Source organism: Oryctolagus cuniculus, chromosome 1 (genome assembly GCF_051225735.1).
Source record: "Oryctolagus cuniculus isolate XC-2025 breed Fujian yellow rabbit chromosome 1, ASM5122573v1, whole genome shotgun sequence".
Classification (NCBI taxonomy): Eukaryota; Metazoa; Chordata; class Mammalia; order Lagomorpha; family Leporidae; genus Oryctolagus; species Oryctolagus cuniculus.
The window spans coordinates 45650876-45672283 of record NC_142867.1 but is presented as its reverse complement, the minus strand read 5'-3'; the positions used below and the strand labels follow the sequence as shown (position 1 = coordinate 45672283).

At 43.2% G+C, this 21408-nt stretch overlaps 1 protein-coding gene and 1 pseudogene across 2 annotated transcripts in view; one reads left to right on the top strand and one right to left on the bottom strand.

Annotated features, from left to right (window-relative positions):
* Positions 1-21408, top strand: part of NELL1 (neural EGFL like 1) — a 1050155-nt gene that overhangs the window by 74538 nt on the left and 954209 nt on the right. For both annotated transcript variants that reach the window (XM_002708986.6, XM_002708985.6), the window contains exon 3: positions 17098-17248. In XM_002708986.6, the coding sequence (XP_002709032.4) occupies positions 17098-17248 (151 nt within the window). The remainder of the gene's footprint in view (positions 1-17097; positions 17249-21408) is intronic.
* Positions 4896-6633, bottom strand: LOC108178013 (SERPINE1 mRNA-binding protein 1 pseudogene; annotated as a pseudogene).

The following is a 21408-nucleotide window of genomic DNA, read 5'->3' as shown; positions in this document are numbered from 1 at the left end:
ATGCTGCTGGTGTTGAAGGTGGAGGAAGGGAACATGAGTCAAGGAAAACAGGAGATGGCAAGGAAATAGATTCTCTCCGAGAGCATCCAGAGGAAGTCCTGCCCTGCCTACACGCCCACTTTAGACCCCTGGTATCTAGACCTGTAATATAATGAGATTGCGATACCTTAAGCCACTAAATTTGCAGTAATTTATTACATAGGAAGCTAACACAGGCAGCTATTTAAGAATTTAAAGGGATTGAGATGACTGCTAAGATGTGATTTATGTTTGGAAAAGATCTCCCCTATTCTCTGATTGTTATGTGAGATAGAACATGAGAGAGGAAAGGAAAAGAGAAAAGGGCAGAAAAGAGAAAGAGAGACATGTGTGGAGCAAGTGGCTAGTTGCCAGCTGCTGCAGTGTTATAGCCCAGAGTATTCAGGTCATGGTGGCCATGGAGGTGGGTACTGATGGACATATGCTCTACAAGGCTCTCTGACCCTAGTGAGAAGGCAGAGGAGGGCACATGAAGGAGCCTCAAGATGGCTCAGAGGTAGGAAAGTAAGCCGGAAGAATGTGGTGCCACAAGGGCAGTGTGTCAAAAAGAAGGGAGAGAGGTTTGGCATTGTGGTGCAGCAGGTTGAACTGCCACTTGGGATGCCAACATCAAGTATTGGGTGCCAGTTCAAGACCCAGCTACTCTGTTTCTGATACAGCTCTGTGCTAATGTGCCTTGGAATGATAGTGGAAGATGGCCCAAGCACTTGGTTTCCTGTCACTGACGTGGGAGACTTTGATGGAGTTCCTGGCTCCTGGTTTTGGCATGGCCCAGACTTGGCTGTTGTGACCACCTAGGGAGTGAACCAGCAGGGGAAGACTTATCTCTCTGCCTCTCTCTCTTTCTGTGTCACTGCATTTCAAATAAATAAATCTTGTTAAAAAAATAAGAGGACACTATTTGGGAGGTTGCTGAGAGGTAATTAAGAGGTCAGGTTGCCATCTGACCATTACATTTGGCAAATGCAGAATATAAACTATGGCAATGTAGCCAAAAATATTGCCTAGATGTTTCTTGCCAGACTGAGCCTGTCTAATTCACAGAGAACATTCTCTACAAATATGCCTTTGAATGCACAAATGATTGAATTTTGGAATTAAGATGGAAAGTCATCCTCAGCTAGGGTGCTACAGCCTATTGACGTTGGAGGAATTGATTTGGCCTCAATGGATGGGCAGGACATAGATAGACATGGGAAAGGTGGCCAGAATTCCAGGTGGGTGAATGGTTAAGATTAGATCCTTATGACAGGTGCCATGGCTCACTAGGCTAATCCTCTGTCTGCAGCGCCGGCACCCCGGGTTCTAGACCTGGTTGGGGCACCAGATTCTGTCCCAGTTGCTCCTCTTCCAGTCCAGTACTCTGCTGTGGCCCGGAAAGGCAGTGGAGGATGGCCAAGGTGCTTGGGCCCTGCACCTGCATGGGAGACCAGAAGGAAACACCTGGCTCCTGGCTTCAGATCGGTGTACGCCGGCCGTAGTGGCCATTTGGGGGATGAACCAACGGAAGGAAGACCTTTCTCTCTGTCTCTCTCAGTGTCTAAATCTGCCTGTCAAACAAAAAAAATATTAGATCCTCTTGGAAAGCCTCACCAGTGCCCAGCTCTACTCCCGGCACCTACCAATCCTGCACTCAGAGTGCTCACTTCTAGCCTGTTAAGGATGCCCCAGGATGAACTAACAACCACTTTCAGTGTGTGTAGTTCAGGGAACCCACAGGAATATTTGCTGCCTAAGTCAGGTCATACGCAAGTGGCAAAGACTCGTTGGGAACTTACCAGACACTCTTTGAAATAAATTATCACAAAGGCAGTATTTAATACACTGAAGGAATAATTTATTGAAAATGGACTCAGTGTTGTTACCCCAGGACATACAAGAGCTAAATTATTTGCAAATCATGATCAAAGACCAATTTCCTTCCCAATTGACACTTTCATTTCTCTTTAAAAAGCTTCTGTAAATGAGGATTATAATTTTAGCCTCTGGTTGTTGCTCTGTTTGCAAGGCCAGGGAGAGGGGCAGGAGGTTGATCCAGCAAGGTCCTGCACCCAGATAGCAACTGACTGTGAGCTCCAGGAGCAAAGAGCTTCTCCAGTGATTTCATGTTAACCACGACATTAATGGTTAACAATACAGTTGCTATGAAATCCTCCAAGAGGAAGTCAATTTCAAAGAACAGCAAGTCTGCAAAAAACCACACGTATAGCCTCTTTCTGGCCAGATGCACACGGTTCTTGGAGCGTCTGTTCAAAGCCTCAAGTTTCAGGTGACCTGTTTCCTATCCAGAAAGCTTCACCCTCCCTTCTCAGCACAGGGTTAAAAGGCCAATAATTGCCTGGTTTCCCTGGGAACCTGAAAGCACAGAAACCCTGTGGCCAACACAGATAGATAAATAGTGAGAGAGACCTCCCCAGTAGTGACTCCGGAACTAATTAGCTAACAAGGCGTGTAATTAGATTAATGCACGTGATCCTAGAGCTGATGGTGTGCTTTTTACACTGGGAAATAAAGGAGCCGAGCAGAAAGCGTTCTAGTGAGGAACTCCACATTCTCCCCCATGTCAGGAATATCCGGCTGGTCTTGGGGTGGCGAGCAAGGAGGGCACTTATGCAGCATTTAGTTCCTGCTGCTTTACGATTTCTTCATCCCCCTCTCCTGCACTATTTGCTTGGCATATACATAGCAGCTAGGCTGCCTGAACTTAATAGCCTGGTTACTCCCAGAGGGACCCCCGCTGGCTTCCCTCTCTTTCTCCTTGAGCTCATTGGGAGAGAAAGAAACTACACTTTGGAAGTTTGTCAAGCTCCCCCCTCCTCCGCAGGTGCAGGCTCCTCACCCCAGCAGCACTGAGTCAGGTCCCTCACCTCTGGCCTCTGAGACCCCAATACAGCTGACTTTCCCTCTCATCCCCGACTCGTTCCCTACTTCACATTCATTCCTTCACCCCTGTCTGAGGTAATGCTGCCCTCTTGGTCCCTGAGTGCCAAATTTGTACAGTTTCTGGGGTGAAATATTGCTGAGGCCACCAAAGTCATTTCTCATTGAGCCTGGGACTGTGGCTAATTAATAGGATTTTGGTCATTGCCTGCTGTACTAACGTCAGACCAGTTTCCCAGGGGTGGGAAGTCAGACGTTAATCCACTAAGCATACCAAATTACTTGTGTATGTAAGAGAAGACATTTTCATCGGGAGTATCTCCCTGTGATTTGACATTTCACTTTGCAGGCTGCAGGTTTTTAAAAGTACTTTCTTGTCTGATGACGGGGAGCCTGGGTTTCTGGTGGAAAAGTTATGTGATGGAGATGCCCCAAGGTTAGGGCATATATTTGACCTGGTCAGTAAATACCTGCAACCTCTATAAGAGTGCTTCCCTGCCACCCACACCGGAGACCTGGAATGAGTTCTTAGCTCCCAGCTTTGGCCTCACCTGGTCTTGGCTATCACAGCTCTGGGCAGTGGAACAGTGGATAGGAGTGCGCGCGCTCTCTCTCTTTCTCTCTCTGCCTGTCAGATAAATAAATAAATAATAAAAAGATAGCCCTAGCTAAGCACATGCTTAGAGCTGTGTGTCTGTCACAAAGAGGGTGCCAGCTCTGTTGTGAAGCTGGGTAATGCAGTGGCCAGGGCTGTTTTCTATTGGGTTGAATAAAAGCTGATCCAGGAGAGGAATTACTTTTTGCTTGTCTGTGCTATAGCTGTCTTTTTGCCCACAGAGTCACAGGAGCTTACCTTTAAAACATTAGCTGTTCACCCCAGTAATTGCTCCATCTTCTAATTTAATGAAAACCCATTAAACCGAAACAATAATTAAAATGAGACATCATCTCTGTAGGAGGTTTGCATATTAAAATGACTGTGCATTTCAATGCAGGCAGATTTTTATTCTTGAAAAACAGCATTTGAAGCTACATGTAAAAATGATTTATAATGAATAATCATAAATTAGAGAGCTTGGCAGTTGAACATGATGCCCTACTGTTTACTATTGAATCTGAGTAGATGTGGCAAGGTCGAGGCCAACACAGCATTTTAAATGTCTCTTTTGTGCCTGAGAATTAAGATTGTGTACAAAAGGGAACTAATTATAATTAGGTCAGCCCACTGCTCCACACTTTTTAAGCAGGCTAGAGATTGCACTCTCAATACATGAAGTTGTACGGACTTTCGAGGAGGGGTTCTCCATAGGTAGGAGAGACCTGGCATTAGAGCAGAACAGAGAAGTTGACAGATTCTCTTTTGTTTGGGGATTAGGAAATCCATAAATAGTGTTTTCTTGTGTCCCATATTAAGAGTCATGTGTTTCTTAGGCAGTGGACACTTTTAAAATTTAACATGAATTAATTGATTTAATCTTCATTTTTTCCCCATAAGATGGATGCAGTTTTAGTCCCATTTTACAGATGAAGGAATTGAGGCAGAGAGAGGTTTTCTCATCCAAGGTCACATATCTGGTAAGAGGTGAAGCTGGAATCTGAACCAGGTAATTGGGTTTCAGAGCCTAATTTCCTAATGACTACCATACATTGTCCCTTATTTGAAAGAACAGTCCTTGAGGAGGCATTCCTTGGTCCTGCTCCAGGTTATTATAGTTTTGCAGTGCCTCTTGAGCAAGGCAACATTTCCTATGCCTCTGAACCAAGCAACTGAATAGTTTCCATCTCTGTAGTAGTTCTCTGAGGGAGGGACAAGGAGTACTCACATAGCTTTCTTTTTTCTTTTCTTTTCTTTCTTTTTTTTTTTTTGGTGCACACTGTTCACACCTATATTTCAAATTTGGAAATGCACATTTGCACGCAGCAATACAAAAGTATTCATGAAGAATGCATAATCTCTGAAATTACGAAAAATCCCTGCTACCACTACATTTCTAAAAACAAGACTACCATATTTGTTACTTCTGTGTAGTGAGAAAAGTTCATTTTCAAAACAGATACAATTCAGTCTTTAGGTGTGAATGGTGTGAATGACACTCTTTTTCTTAGTCATTTGGGATCCTTAAGCATGCACGAGCTTTGAACAGGAGGGTCCCCAATTGAGCCGGGGTTGTCATGGCATCCAGTTAAGCCAGAGCTGGAAATGCCAGGAGCAGAGGCACTGGACTTGTCAATCCTGCAGCCACGGTTCCAACATCCACCACACGCATGTCCACTTCGCCCTCCCCTGCCACCGTGTCCTGGGTGGCCTACGTCTCCAAAATTGATCTCCAGCTGAGACATTATATCCTTTTCTGGCTTCCGGAAATGATGGTCCCTAACAGAGTCTTCAGCATGAGCCTACTCACTCTTTGATTTATGAAGAACAAATCCTTTCTTCTGTTGCCCATCAGCACCTTCATTTGGTTTCTGGATATTAAATTCTGCTGCTGCCCGGTTTTCATTCTGAATTGCCTTCCACTCATCCAAAGTCATCTCTTCTTGGCTCCTCTTCTTTTACCTCTTCCACTTCGTTTTCCTTATGTTCAGTGTCTGCCACTGGATGTTCTTCACCTTCGGGTGTTTCCTCAGCCACATTTGATTGACCCAAGTCAGTTAATTCATCCTTGACAGCTCTCTAGGAGTGAGATCTGCCCCTTCCACGTTTGTCCTGGTGCTTCAGACCATGTCTGTCACTTCCACTATGCCTATCAAATTCACGTTTGATGCAAGAATCAAATCTGTCTCCTCCGCCCTCTTGACGTCCATGGCCCCCTCGACCTCTTGCAAGACCACCACGGCCTCCGATAGATGGTCAGTTATAGGCCTATGAACTGAAAACTCGCCCCCTGCACCCTTTTCTCCCAGTGGCTTTTCAGATCTTTCACGAGGTGATCCCCTTTCTGGTCTATCAGTTATTTTCCCTGACCTTGAAGTTGCTGATCAGGTCTTCTCCCAACAGGTCTCATTCCTTCTTTCTTGAGCGCTACTGGCGGTGGCGTTCCTCTTGTCTAGTCAGCCAGGCCCACACTGGGAGGCAGCGGGTTGGGTTATTGCGGTCTTTCTGGAGACTGTGGCTTTAAGAGCGCTCAGGCCGCCCGGGCTCCTGCCGGGCAGAGCTTCGCTGCCTGCCTCGCACCCTAGCGGAGCTAGGTGCCGCCTGTTGCCTGGGTGCTGGGTCCCAGCCCTAGACCTTTCTGGAAGGTCCTTCCTCAGAAGACATTGCCAGTGTGTGGAGCCTGCCCCACACCCACCTCCTGGCAAACCATGGCCTTCACCTCTGTCTTTCTGGGACTCTACGCCGCTGTTTGCCTGCTGCGTTGGAGTTGGTCTGGGCCGCGGCCTGAGCTGCGGTCTTTGCCCCGGGGGGCCCCCAGCGCAGTCCCCGCCGGCTTCTTTTTTCTTATTCTCTGTTGCCTTCAGCACCTCGAAGGGGCCCGATTCGTCGTCAAATAACCGGTGGAGTCGGTTGGTGACCGTGCAGCTGAAGCCTTCCCGTGGGTTCCCAGGCGGGATGGTGGCTCCACAGAGGGCCGCGGGCGTCAGCTCTTCCCACAAGATGGCCTGGCACAGCCCACATACCCGGAGAAAACACTTTGTTAGAAATAATGCCCTTGCTTGTGCCCAGTAACTTTTTATGGGTAGAATTAAATACGCTGTGTGCTGGACACATCCTTGGGGTTGTCAGACACTTGCCAGTCAAGTTAACATGACACCTGACGGGGCCTGACTGCTAATTAGTTCCAAGATACCCAACCCCATCATTCCGAACTGTCGTAAATACGGGCATAAGCAGTGGGTTCAAACAGCTGAAAATTGGGAGCAGCCTGCTTGCTTCCATGAAGAGGCGTGATATTCCACCGGAAGCAGGACCCCGCTGAGGTTGGCTGGAGGCAGATTCTGTTGTCTTCGCTGATTAAGGATACATGATTATGTGACTGAAAATGAGGTGATTATTGCTTGTTTTCTTCTTTTATACCATGGCCTTCTGGTTTCTCCCCCATTTCTATAATGTAATTTTACATTTAGGCATAAAGTTTTTGGTTTTTCTTTACAATAACTCTTGGGAAAGATTCGGAAAATTCCGATGTCTGGAAATAAGAAAAATAAGAAAAATTTCATGCATGTTGTCTCCCAGTTGTTTGAATGCCATTCCTATTTATCTGCTGTGTATAATTTTATATATAAATTATAAAATATATATTATAGAAATATAAAGTATATAAGTATATATGAATTTTATATATACTTCAAATGAAACTGTTCCTGCAATTGTGTACCTATTTGATAGTATTGCTTAGACAGGTCCTATGTTATTTTCACGACTTTGGAATGATTTTGTCATTATCCCTAATTGTTCTTTAGGTGTGTATACCCTAATTTACTTAACCATTCCCTACTGTTGGATACCTTTTTTGCTATACATTTAGACTTGATCATATTATAAAAATCTTTTTGCCAGTCTTTCTGTTCTCTCATGATTTCAAATGGGACTGGCATTTATACTTAACCTCTTTTTTTCTTTTTTAAACCTCTTTCTTTATCCCCAGGATTCTAACTGAATGGTGATAGAAGGATAGGGGAGTGGGGCTTGCTTGCTGATAAGCTCCAGGGGGTGGTGTGGAGAGGCCACATAAAGAGGAGTGCCTACAGTTTGTTAATTTATTGGTGACAGCATGTGTTGATGTTCCTTACTGGTACTGTCACATGTTTATAAGAAGTCAGCTGCCTTATAATGCCTGTCCGCTAAATTCTGGGGGCACTGGTATCTCTTTTGATCTGTTTTTTTTTTTTTCCTCAGATTTTATTTATTTGAAAGGCAAAGTGAGAGAGAAGTCTTCCACCCACTAGTTCACTCCCCAAATGGCCACAATGGCCAGGGCTGGGCCAGACTGAAGCCAGGAGCTTCTCCTGGGGCTCCCATGTGAGTTCAGGAGTCCAAGGATTTGGGCAGTCTTCCACTGCTTTCCCTGGCGCATCAGCAGGGAACTGGATTGGGGAAGTGGAGTGGCTGGAACTTGAATCAGCGCCCCTGTGGGATGCCAGCATCATAGGTGGTGGCTTTACCTGCTATACCACAATGTCAATCCCTTGATTGAGTCACAAAGTAATTATAAACATTGATTAATCTCCCATGTCCCTAAAGTTTAATGCCTTAATGGAAGAGTTGGGAACACTTTAGCTGGCTTTGTTATTCCTTAGGCAGATCATTATTTTAATATATTTTTCTTAACAGGTTGGGGTTATACTTCGGGAACGTTTTTATTGTGTTCCATATTTTGGAGTCACGATATTATTTATTAATGCAATAAACATGTAAGTTTCTATCCTAGTTGAACCTCATGGTTGAGGTGGCATCATGTGTCAGGTACTGTATTAGGTATGGGGTATATATTGGTAAATAATTGCTTATGCATTCTATAACCTAACAGACAAGATAGTTATAATGATAAAATAATTGCATATGCAAAACTCGGTGATTATTATAGAGCAATTAAGACAAATCAGGGAAACCTAAGCTGACCTAGGGTGGTCAGAGAAAGCTTGTCTGAGGAGTGACAATTAAGCTGGAGCCCAAAAAGGTGAGAAAGGAGAGAGAGGTCACCACAGAGGGAAATGTACCAAAGTGAGGAGGAATATGACTGTAGGAAGAAGGGAAATGAGGCTTGGACTCCTGGACTGCAGGAGTGAGGGCAGTGGGAAGGAAGAAAGAGCGGAGGGTGAAGCAAAGGCAGAGGTTCACCATCAACCCTGTCAAGCAGGAGACAAATTCATCTCTACTCACTCACTGTGTGACCCTGAACAAGTTGTGGGACTTCTCTGTGCCTCAGTTTCTCCGCCTATAAAATGGAAGATATTGATATCTGCCGCGTGAGGGTGTACAAATTCATTTATTTACTCAATTCACTCAATATATCCTCAGTGAATAGAAAGTTTCTGGCACCAGGTATATGATGGGGATTTATCCCTTTTCCACCTGTGTTAAGAAGTGAGCTCACAAATGCTAGTAAGCCACAAATGCAGCACAATTAATGATGTAGCCTTCCAGATTGGACTTTCAGTACCACAGCTCCTAGCCCAATGTCCTTTAGAATATTATTGCGATTCTGGAAGCCATGGTTCTCTCATCTGTAAAGTGCAACTAACTTTGTCTCCTCCTAAGGCTATCCTAAGTAAGATGACACGTGTGGAGTGTTGGCACTATAATAAGGTGCACGTGTTTGCTTTTTAATCATTCTGGCTTTTGGGGCTAATGGAGATTTAATAGAATGTTATTGTGGATTTGTTAGTGGAGATGGAATCCCTTATACATTAACTGGGAGTCTCCTTGTGTCCCCACTGCTTTCCGCTTGTGATTTTTGCTGCTTTGAAGCTGCTTGGATCAATAACATCTGACATCCTCAAAGAAGGGCCACAAGACCTAACAGTGGGACATGTGTATCCCTCCCTCCCCACAGCAGGAATTGGTGTAAGGATGACTGGTGATTGTGAATTGGCAAATGTCCTCTGTACTTAGAAATGAAAAATCAGCTACCATTTCAAGTTAACAAGTGTTGCTTTCCCTTTTGGGGTCAGTCTTACCATGAACTTAGGAGGGGCTCAGACTAGAAGGATGTGCCATATCAGTATCAAGAGTAATTACTAAAATATCACCCGAATTCTCCATCAGTTAAGACTGAGGTAGGCAGCCTTGTGATTATTATTTTTTTGTCATGTTTCTGGCTGCTGCTGCTGCTTTTGCTACGTTGATTCACCAATCCTTAGCTAATGCACTGGTATGGAATTTCCCTATTGCTCTGTTTGTGTTAATCTGGTGCCCCTTGGTCAGTCAGGGGCTGAGAATTACCTCCAATATTAGGCTGAGTATCTATTTCTGCTGCTGGACTTTTAGTGGGAGATATGCTTGCAGAGAAAGAAAAATGCCAGGACAGTGTAAAACATGTGGGTGTTCACATTCGCACAGCAATCTTGCAATGAATGCCCTCTTCCCTCCTTGTCCCCTGCCTGGTAAATGCTTATTCATCTCTCTAAGAGTCAAGTTCAACGATGCATCCTCTGTGATGTCATTCCCAGCCTCCAGGGGCCTCGCCTGTCCTTTATGCACTGCCTCTCTGTGTACTGGTTGTCACTAGGAAACTGTCTTGCTTCTGTGTCTAGCCTTCAGAGTAGAAATTGCATTTTTATTTTCATCTCCCCAGTGCCCAGCACAGTGCCTCACACAAAGGAAGCACAGGTATCTGCTGGCAATGAAATTGACCCTGTCTTCCCTCTGGACAGCGAAGTTGCTTCTGTATTAGAGAAGAGTGTGTGAACAACTTCATTGAATTTCATTCCTTCTCCACTCTCCAGTCTCCTTCCTTCACCCAGCACTTTTTTTTTTTTGCTGATATTTAATTATCACTTTACATTTTTTATCGTTCTTTAAAAATGACTGGATAGAGTGGTTTCATCCCAGGAAAGAAAAAGCACTTAACCCTGTGCTGATTTAGCACTTATTAACTAGATAATGCAAAACCTCTGAGTATTTGAAACTGTATTCTTTTTCTCTCCTTTTGGAAAATGTATAATGTTCATCTTAAGTGGTTGTTGTGTAGCAAATGACCTTCAAGTATACTCCCAGATGTTATAAAATGGAAAGCCTCACAGGCAGTACCAACTCAGATACTTACAACATGTGGCTTATTAAATCAATTAAAACTATCTGGGAGGGGCCGGCGCCGCGGCTCACTAGGCTAATCCTCCACCTAGTGGTGCCGGTACACCGGGTTCTAGTCCCGGTCAGGGCGCCGGATTCTGTCCCGGTTGCCCCTCTTCCAGGCCAGCTCTCTGCTGTGGCCCGGGAAGGCAGTGGAGGATGGCCCAAGTGCTTGGGCCCTGCACCCCATGGGAGACCAGGATAAGTACCTGGTTCCTGCCATCGGATCAGCGCGGTGCGCCGGCCGCAGCGGCCATTGGAGGGTGAACCAACGGCAAAGGAAGACCTTTCTCTGTCTCTCTCTCACTGTCCACTCTGCCTGTCAAAAAAAAAAAAAAAAAAAAAAAAAAAAAAAAAAAAGGGGTGTGGCCTATGAAAGGTGCCTGGCACTAGCATGCTTTCTCTTTTGGAAAGACTCAGGGGCAAGCAATCCTGGTCACAGCTGTAGTTCATTAGTTAATTTGGAGAACAGTATGAGTTTTATTAGCATTTCTTTTTTTTTTTTAAGATTTATTTATTTGAAAGTCAGAGTTACAGAGAGAGAGGAGAGGCAGAGCGAGAGAGGTCTTCCGTTCGATGGTTCACTCCCCAATTGGCCGCAGTGATCAGAGCTGCACTGATCCGAAGCCAGGAGCCAGGAGCTTCTTCCGGGTCTCCCACTTTCACAGGCCATAGAAGAGAGTGGGATTCGAAGAGGTGCAGCCAGGAATAGAACCAGTGCCCAAATGGGATGCTGGCGCTTCAGGCCAGGGTGTTAACCCGCTGTGTCATAGCGCCAGTCCCCTTATTAGCATTTCTTAAGGAGAATACATGAGGAGCCAGAATGGGAAGTTATGGATGTCAATGATGGGTGTTGAATTTGGAGATGTCATAACTGTCATTCTGAAGGTGGTGTGATTAGTAGCATTATGTAACATTCTTATTCAGTCCTTTTTCACTATGTTCACACTTATCTTCCACTTATTCTACATTTAACACATTTCACAGTTTTCTAACTTGCCATCTATATTTAACAATTCTTATGAGCTATATACATTCCACTTGTTTTTCTTGTTCTCTTTAGCAGAATTGAATACTGTCAAGTAATAACAGCAAACACAAATTATAGTGTTTGAATGTAGAAGTACAATATTCACTATAGGTTCTCATTAATTGGTTTTTATTTGTCCCTCTTTTAACTCCAGTAAAGAAGGCAGGCTGCTACAAATTGGTGGCATATCACTATTTATAGTAATTGACAACTTTATGATTTTTGTTGATTTGGAAAGTCGAAAGAGGAGGAAAATCATATATCTGAATGTCTTATGAATGGGGAGTACCCATAGTACCCTCTTTGTTAGGTGGCTAGGTGTAGGATAAAAAATAAACAGAAATGAGATATCAGGCCTAACAAAGAACTCAGAGATCGTGGAATTCAAGCCTCTCAATTTTCAGATGTGGATCGTGAGATTCAGAGAGGTAAAGCATCCTATCCAAGGACACACAGCTAGTAATCTGCAAAACCCAGAATAGTTTCAGGTCCTTGAAATGTGGTCCAGTGTTCTTGCTTCTGTGTTGTAGAAAGTGGGGTTACTTTCTTGTGTTCTATTAGAAGCTGAATTATGGTAAATGTTTACTTGAAATGCTTTTCTGAAAATGAGAAGGCTCATAAAGTCTCAATATATCAATATAGATGTTTCTTAAATTTCACTCTGGTGAGTGCTAATGGGGTCTCTTTCCTTCAATGTGCCAATAATTTATAAAGAGAAATGAGAAAATCTAGCAGAATAAATGTTTGCATTTCTAAGAGGGCTGAGTGAGCTAAAGTATAGTAGAACTAGAACAGACTGTTACATGGAGTATCCTGTAAACAGGAGATACTGAATTGGTGCCAAAGGTTGTTTTCTTTAATTTTATAGCTGCTGACATTTGAGACAGGTCCATTTATCTCTTGGTTTCTCCAAAAAGTGTCATACTGTTTTTCTAACTCTAACATAGGTGGCTACCTAAGATAACAATATAAATGAGAAAAATAAATGGAAAATCAATTAACTTAATAATTTTTCATTGGATTACTATTTTATGCCAGGCACTAGGAATTGCAAATATAGTGATGAATAAATAAGTATGCTTGCCTTTATGAAGCGCATAGTCTAGTGGGAAGAGAGGAAATATAACACGAAGCAAGAAACAGTAAACAAAGGTGTGATAGATGTTTTTAGGAAATAATAAATTGATTTCAATAACTATTAAGAAAAGCTATGTGGAAATAAGCGGGGTGGAATGTTGGAGAGACATTAATGCAGGGTGTGCTTTGAAGAGCCTTGAATTCACAGTGAGAGCTAACGGAGGAGGAGCTAGGCATGTGAAGAAGTGACAGAAGAGCATGTGGTCAGAGGAGAGCCCAGAGGTGGAGGCGGGAGTGAGCTTGGTGTACTCTCTCCAGCAACCAAGAAGACTGAGATGGGGGCAGAGGGAGGCAAGGGTCAGTTTGTGTGTGACTTTTCAGGTCATTCTGTAGGGACTGAGTTTTATTCCAAGAACAATGGGGAGCTAGTGGAACATTTCAAGCAGGTGGTTGAAATGATTCACACTTAGGCTTACAAAGTGCGCCATGCTGCTCTGTAAAGGATGGGGAGGAGAAGATGGTAGGGAAGCAGGGAGAGTAGTTGGGAAACTGTTAAAGATGTCCTTGATGATAATGGCGTAGAGAAGAGTTCTAAGAATGGAGTCAGGAAGAAGGGGATAGATTCCAGACATAGGAGTCCTTCTGACTTTTGTTTGGGTTGGCTAGGGAGAGTGGAGAAAATAGGAATTATCAAGGTCAATATCTAGGTTTTGTGTTTGAGTAACTAGGTATTGCCATTTATCAAGACTGGAAACTCCAGGAGAAAATTGCAGTTTTCGGGGAACATACAAGGATACTTCAAAAAATTTGGGGAAAAAAGAATTAAAAAATAAGGTTATTTTGGTGTAAAAAATTTTGAAATCCATGCATATGAGAGATCTTCAAAAACTTATGGAAAATATGTATGATTAAAAATGATGGATAGATTTCAAAACTTTTGTACCAAAATCAACATTTTTAATTGCATTTTTCTGAAAATAGTAAAAATGATGTTCATACCCCTTTTCTTCATCAGGCATTGCTGATTGATCATGGTCTTCTTTTATTTCCTTTTTTAATATTTTAAAATTTATTTTATTTTAAAGGCACGGCCATAGAGAGAGAAAAAGGTGGGGACGAGGAAAGAGGAAGGAAGGTTTTCCAGCTACTGGTTAACTCCTGAAATGGCTGCAACAGCTAGGTGTGGGCCAGGCTGAAGTCTGGAGCAAGGAACTCCGTACAGGTCTTCCACATGGGTGGCAGGGGCCCAAGTACTTGAACCATCATCCACTGCTTCCCAGACACATTAGCAGGGACCTGGATCAGAAGCAGAGCAGCCAAGGCTCAAACCAGCACTCCAGTATGAAATGCCAGCTTTCTAAGTGGTGGTTTAACCCACTGTGCCACAATACTGGACCCAGTCATGGTCTTCTTTTCACTGGGCCCAAGCTTTAGAATACTGGGGCTGGCACTGTGGTGCAGCAGTTTGGAGCCATGGCCTGAAGTGCTGGCATCCCATATGGGCGCCGGTTCTAGTCCTGGCTACTCCTCTTTCAACCCAGCTCTTTGCTATGGCCTGGTAGGGCAGTAGAGGATGGCCCATGTCCTTGGGCCCCTGCACCCACATGGGAGGCCCAGAAGAGGCTCCTGGCTCCTGGCTTTGGATCGGTGCAGCTCTGGCCATTGCGGACAATTGGGGAGTGAACCATCAGATGGAAGACCTCTCTCTCTCCGCCTCTCCTCTGTGTGACTCTGACTTTCAAATAAATAAATACATCTTTAAAAAAATAATACTGTAGTAAGTTTTCCAGGCAGTCACTACAGATCAATCAGTTGACTTCTAATTAATGAATTAAGGAGGAAAAAGGAAAAAGAGCAAACACAGGGTAATTTCAAGAGCATTAAATTCCAAGTGAAATTTATTATGAGGATCTTTGCCTAGAAGTAATGATAATAGAAATGATGTTAACAAACATCCATTAATACTTTCTAGTTTACAAAGCGACTTTTCATACATTGAGTATACTTTGAATATCATGCTGAAAAGTCTTGGTTGGATTTTGTAGAAGGTATGGAAGTATTCTTAAAGTGGCTGTTATCTCATTCCTTGACAAAAGTTGACAGTTGCCCCCGATGGAGGAGAATAGTGAAGGCCATCTTTTGGTCAGAGGAGCAATTGTCATGCAGGTAGGTGTTATGCTGGTGGAGTATGCTGCTTGGGTTGAGTGCCTCCATGGTAGAGGACCCACCTTGCTTTCTACCATCTGTGGCCTAGACTTACAGCTGGCAAATACTGTGGTGCTCTTTTTTTTTTTTTAAGATTTATTTATTTATTTGAAAGAGCTACACAGAGAGAGAAGGAGAGGGAGAGGGAGAGGGAGAGGGAGAGGGAGAGGGAGAGGGAGAGGGAGAGGGAGAGAGAGAGAGAGAGAGAGAGGGAGAGGTCTTCCATCCGCTGGTTCACTCTCTAATTGGCCACAATGGCTGGAGTTGTGCTGATCCGAAGCCCGGAGCTAGGAGCTTCCTCCAGTTCTCCCATGTGGGTTCAGGGGCCTAAGGTCTTGGGCCATCCTCCACTGCTTTCCCAGGCCATAGCAGAGAGCTGGATGGGAAGTGTATTAGCTGGGACTTGAACCAGTGCCCATATGAGATGCCAGCACTGCAAGCAGCGGCTTTACCTGCTGTGCCACAGCACCGGCCCCATGTGGTGCTCTTTTTTTGTTCTATAAACTTAAGGCAATAGATTATAGAATTATAGCAGGATAAGCTGGACAGGCTCTGAGAGATTGCTTCATAACCCTTTCATTTTGCAGATGGGAAGACTGAGACCCAAGGTCCAAAATTCAAGGATTTTTTTTCTTTTTAAAAAAGATTTCTTTATTTGTTTGAAAGGCAGAGTTAGAGAGAGAGAGAGAGGAAGAGAGAGAGAGAGAAAGAGAGAGAGATCTATTGATCTTCCATTCATGGGTTTACTCCTCAAATGGCCACAATGGCCAGAGCTGGGCTGATCTGAATCTAGGAGTCAAGAGCTTCTTCCAGGTCTCCCAAGTGGGTGTAGGGGCCCAAGCACTGGGGCCATCTTCTGCTGCTTTCCCAGGTACATTGGTAGGGAGCTGGATCAGAAGTGGAGCAGCTGGGACTCAACTGGTGCCCATATGGGATGCAGGCACCACAGGTGGAAGCTTTATCTGCTGTGCCACAGCACTGCCCCCAAGGATTTCTTTCTTAGAAGTCACTCTTTAGGATGAGCTTCTTCAAGATTCAGATTCAAATCTGTGATGTTGTTTGGGTAATGCAATCTTGGAAGTTCTAGGTTTTTCAAAGGTTCCTCATTCAGTCTTAAAAATATAATAATTATCATATAGCCAGAGAAGGTGATTAGGGTGTGAGAGGAGACTAGCAAACACACGTTTGGTGGTCTTTTATCATCCTCTGAATAGTCTTTGACTGTGCTCCCTTAGTGCCCCTTTCTGATGCCAGGAAATGTAGTGTAGTACAATAAGTTAAAATTCAGTTTATAATGACAGGGGTGACCCTGAATATGAAGTGATGGATATCTCCCATAATGCCAGTGTTGGAGAAAGAAAGATTCCCATCCAATAGCAGGATTACCTGGATTTATACACCTACCTGTAGGCTACCTGAATTAGTCTCCACTTTAATAAATATTTCATGAGGAAGGTTATCTCTTGCATGTTTTCAGGTATATTCCAGGCATACTTAGGGACCATGAGCCTGATTTTTCCTTGCTGTACAGAGGTAGAGGCACTTGGCATAGTCAGCACTTGTAAATATCTTCTAGATATAAGACCAGAGCAGGTTTCCCAGATGTATTGTGGTACAGGGGTGGGAGGTGGGGAGAACATGTCCATGGGTAATGTGAAATTGGAGGCTGCTGAATGGCATTTGGGCTGCTAGACCCAAGATCCTGTGAATTTAGGACTTCATTTATCTGACTGCCTCTCACCTGATTTATAGCAACTTAATCTGTTTGCAGCTGGCTGAATTGCTCACTGTCCAGTCAAAACTCCTGTCAGAAAAATCACTGTCTGGCCAATTGTGATCTTGTCAAAGTGACAAGTGGGCATGGTGACAGAGATAGCATTTCTGGGTGTTGTGCTGAATGGGTGCGGCTGTATGGAGTAGTGAATGGTGCCTGAACAGGAAAACTGTTCATAGGAGGGGAAGATAAAATTGCAATCTGGATCCTGTGGACCTGACATTTCTAACTGTGGATCTTTTCTCCTTTTCTTTCTGATATTCTGTCTCCTGTTTCTGTTTCTGTATTTCTTTTCTATCCTTCTTCTCCTTTCTTCTTTCTTCCCTCCCATTTCTCCTGCTCTTTCCTCTCGACTCCTAGATACAGAAAGAGAGATTCATGCAGCCCCTCATGTGAGTGAGAAATTAATTCAGCTGTTCCGGAACAAGAGTGAGTTCACCTTTCTAGCCACTGTCCAGCAGAAGCCGTCGACCTCAGGAGTGATACTGTCTATTCGAGAACTGGAACACAGGTAAGAAAGCTCTTTCTAATGTTTGAGAATCTACTAGAGTTAATGGACTATGCGAGATGACTTGCAGTTTAGAGATGTAGCTCCGTGGGGACATTCAACTGGCTGAGGCCTTGTTTCTATTGAGCACGGTAATGAATTTGCTTTGTGCTAAGAATTTATTTTGTATATTTTTATTAATTTTAGTGTTGGTTATGAGTGTGATTAGATGAAGAAAACTCACTTATCTGTACACTTACGTGCATTTTTCAGCATGTATACTGTATTTCAATAAAATATTTTAAAAAAAGAAAAAAATTTTCTTTGGACAAGGTGGCTTCCTTATTTTGCACTCCAAGGAACATTCATGAGTGTCTCTTGCCTAGGTTCTCATAGACTTTGTTCAGATAAAACCACATTTTATCCATCACCTTCAGATCACGATTCAAGTTAACTAGTTGTATTTAGTAAGCTTCAACAAACATTTATTGTATGTTTCTTTACATGGGAACTGTATTTCATACTGGGAATATTAAGGTGAACAATACAGAATTTTTATCCCAAGGATCACATAACTGGTATTGTAGATGCAATGCTACAAGTTTGTATGCAGGGAATGAAGTTAAGACTGGTCAGTTCTAGTGAGGTATGTGAGAGCCAAGAACAGCTTCAAAAAGGATGCTAGTTATATAAGGGGAAAAACCATGAGCAGGTATTTGACAGGGTGAACAGGATGTGATTTTACAAGGAATAGAGGGGCAGGTAAATGGTTAGAACATAAAAGTGTGAGGAAGGAGATGAGAGTTTCAGATGGCCAGTGAGGGGTGGTATTACAGAGGCAAGGAGAACCCAGATGATTTCAAGTATTCAATGCCATGTTGAAAAACTTGAACTAAAGTCTTCATAGGCAATGAGCTTTATGTTTAAGAAACATGGCTGTACTATGGAGTTCAAGCATTTTCATATAGGATTTTGAGAAGGATCAAATTAAAAAAAATTAAACAGGAGTCAAAGTAGTAATAATTGGGTAACCTAAACAATTTTAATTCCTCTTATTACTCCATTGAAAATTTTTATGAAGTACCTTTTGTTCTAGGTGCTATGCCAGGTTTTGTGGAGGAATAAAAAAACCAAAATTGTCTGAAGACTTACAGTGTAGCTCGATGTGGGAAGCAAGGCATGACTATATAAAAAGCCAAAGAATAAAAATGAACTAATAATAAAGAAATATTAGTATGGTGTTACAAGGCAGTGTGCAGCTAATTTCAGAATTACATAAAGGTGTTAAGTTCACCGAATCCAGTACATTAGGTTGGTGATTAAGGAAGACCACATAGAGAGATCATTAGAAGAACAGGCAGAATTCCAGCAGGTAAGGGAAGGAGAAAAGTCTATCAAGCAGGAGAAGTAATGTGCACAGTCACAGAGGTAAGGAAATATAGGAAAATGCACTTTTAATGGGGGGAAGAATCAGTGCATAGACCAACATGATTGGAGCAGAGTGTCTTTCCATTTCTCAATAGTTATGAGTATTAACAGTTCTGTTTCTTTTTCACATTTTTTCTTGGATAGATGCAGATTTTTCTTTTATTAATTGATGCTTGAAGCATATGTGAAAGTTTAGTGGTTAAATTTGCTGTCAGCCTCAAAGGGTATGATGAACCCTGATCCTTTTGTGGGGCTGTCAGCATGATGTACTGGCTATTTTCAGATCAGCCCAGAGGAAACAAAGTAGTGTGTGTGCCTGTGAGAGGTGTAAGTTAGTTCAAGAGTGTTCTGTATGCTGGAAGAGGCATAGGCTCTCATTTTGTGGGCTTTGGGCTTCAAGCCAAGTCTCAGCTTCACAATCATGGAAAGGTTGTGTCCTTGACCTGCTGGCCTTGTGGAGTTGAGAGGGCCTCCTTGGTATGAGGGCCATACAAATGTCTGCCAGTGAAATATAGATCTTCAAATTCTTCTCAATGAATGCAGAAGAGAACTTCCCAAAGGAGAAGTAAGAAGCATGTGGAACGGCTATTATAAATAGTAGAAAGAACAATAAGCTTCAGACTGGTAGAGGCTGGGGTTGCATTTCTAGCTTTGTGACACAAGTTATTTAGTGTGTTGGAACCTCAGTTGGTTACAGCCCTTGTCTCTAGTGTTGAGGAACAGTGCTTTTTTCTTCTTACTATTTTTGAATTCTTTTTTTTTTTTTTTAAGATTTACTTATTTGAGAAGCAGAGTTAAAGGCAGAGAGGGAGAGACAGAGAAAGAGGGGTCTTCCATCCTCTGGTTCACTCCCCAAATGCCCCAGTGGCCGGAGCTGGGCCTATCCAAAGCCAATGGTCTCCCATGTGGATTCAGGGGCCGAAGTACTTGGGCCATCTTCTACTGCTTTCCCAGGCCGTTAGTAGGGAGCTGGATGGGCAGTAGAGCAGCTGGGACTTGAATTGGTGTCCAGCTAGGGGCTTAACTTACTAGGCCACCATGCTGGCCCCTGATGAATTCTTTACTCAGTGGGGGGTTAATCTTATGATTATAATATAAGCTGAAAGTATCTCATTATAAAAATTAAAAGAATAAGAAAGGACAGGGAAGGAAGTGTGAGAGTCTGGGTGGGAGGGAGGGTAAGATGGGAAGTATCACTGTACTCCTAAATCTGTATGTATGAAATACATGAAATTTGTTCACCTTATGTAAATAAAAAATTAGAAACACGCACACAATATAGATAGTAATATATTTTGCAGGGTTACTAAAGAGTAAAGAAGATAGCTGGGGCCGGCGCTGTAGTGCAGCGGGTTAAAGCCCTGACATAAAGTGCTGACATCCCATATGGGTGCCGGTTATAGTCTCAGCTGCTCCTCTTCCAATCCAGCTCTCTGCTATGGCTTGGGATAACAGTGAAGATAGCCCAAATCCTTGGGCCCCTGCATCCACGTGGGAGACCTGGAAGAGGCTCCTGGCTTCGGATCGCGCAGCTCTGGCCGTTGCAGCTATCTGGGGAGTGAACCAGCAGATGGAAGACCTCTCTCTCTCTCTTACCTCTCTCTGTAACTCTGACTTTCAAATAAATAAAATAAATCTAAAAAAAAAAAAAGAGTAAAGAAGATAGTGCATGTTGAGTGGTCATCCCTTAACAAATATGTTTGTTCTCCTTGCCAAATCTTAAAACTCTGTGTTTCTGGCCGGCGCTGCGGCTCACTAGGCTAATCCTCCGCCTGCAGCACCGGCACCCCGGGTTCTAGTCCTGGTCGGGGCGCCAAATTCTGTCCTGGTTGCTCCTCTTCCAGGCCAGCTTTCTGCTGTAGCCCGGGAAGGCAGTGGAGGATGGCCCAAGTAGCTGGGCCCTGCACCTGCATGGGAGACCAGGAAGAAGCACCTGGCTCCTGGCTTTGGATTGGCGCAGCGTGCCGGCCATAGTGGCCATTTGTGGGGTTAAAAAACTTATTTTAGGAAATATTTTAAAACACTTTTATGTGGCCACACAGAGCCATCTGAAGCTTTCCTCTCTTACATCCCCAGCAAGTTTCTAATGGAACTTGAGAATCCAATACTGAGTGGAGAGTCATCTGATCATTTTTTATTGCAATAGGAAAATCTCAGGTCTTGACTTATAAACAAAATAAATATGAAGGAGTAGAAAATAGAACCCCTATGAATTTTATGATGTTTCTTCCATGTTTGTTTATTCTAATCAAAGCAAAGTAAAGGATGTACAGTGAATCTGTAATGCGTTTGCTATAGGTAATAGAGGACATGATATCCACTCTTAAAGAGATTAACATTTAGTTAAGAGCATATAGCATGTAGAGAAATAATTATATATTTAGGAAATGGACTATTTATAGATCACCTCTCTGCCCCAAATGTTCCCATCTTTAATAAATGAGACCTTTTCATCATTTTCAGCTCTTTTCAGGGTTTATCAGGATAACAATGTGTAGAGGAAAACTGTGTAGACATTTGGCATGGACGCTTACTAAATGCATAAAATGACTAAGGATTTGAGCTCTTCCGTACTGCATAGCATCTGGTGGGTAAATTGTTGACTAGAAGCTGAGACACCCAGTTTACTTTATGATTCTCTTTTGTGTGATCCCAGTCATACCATGTATGGTCTAGATGAATTCAATATGTATTTGCCACCGTAGGGATATGATAGACACTATTAGATTCCTAATTGCTTTATATTTTTATAGGTT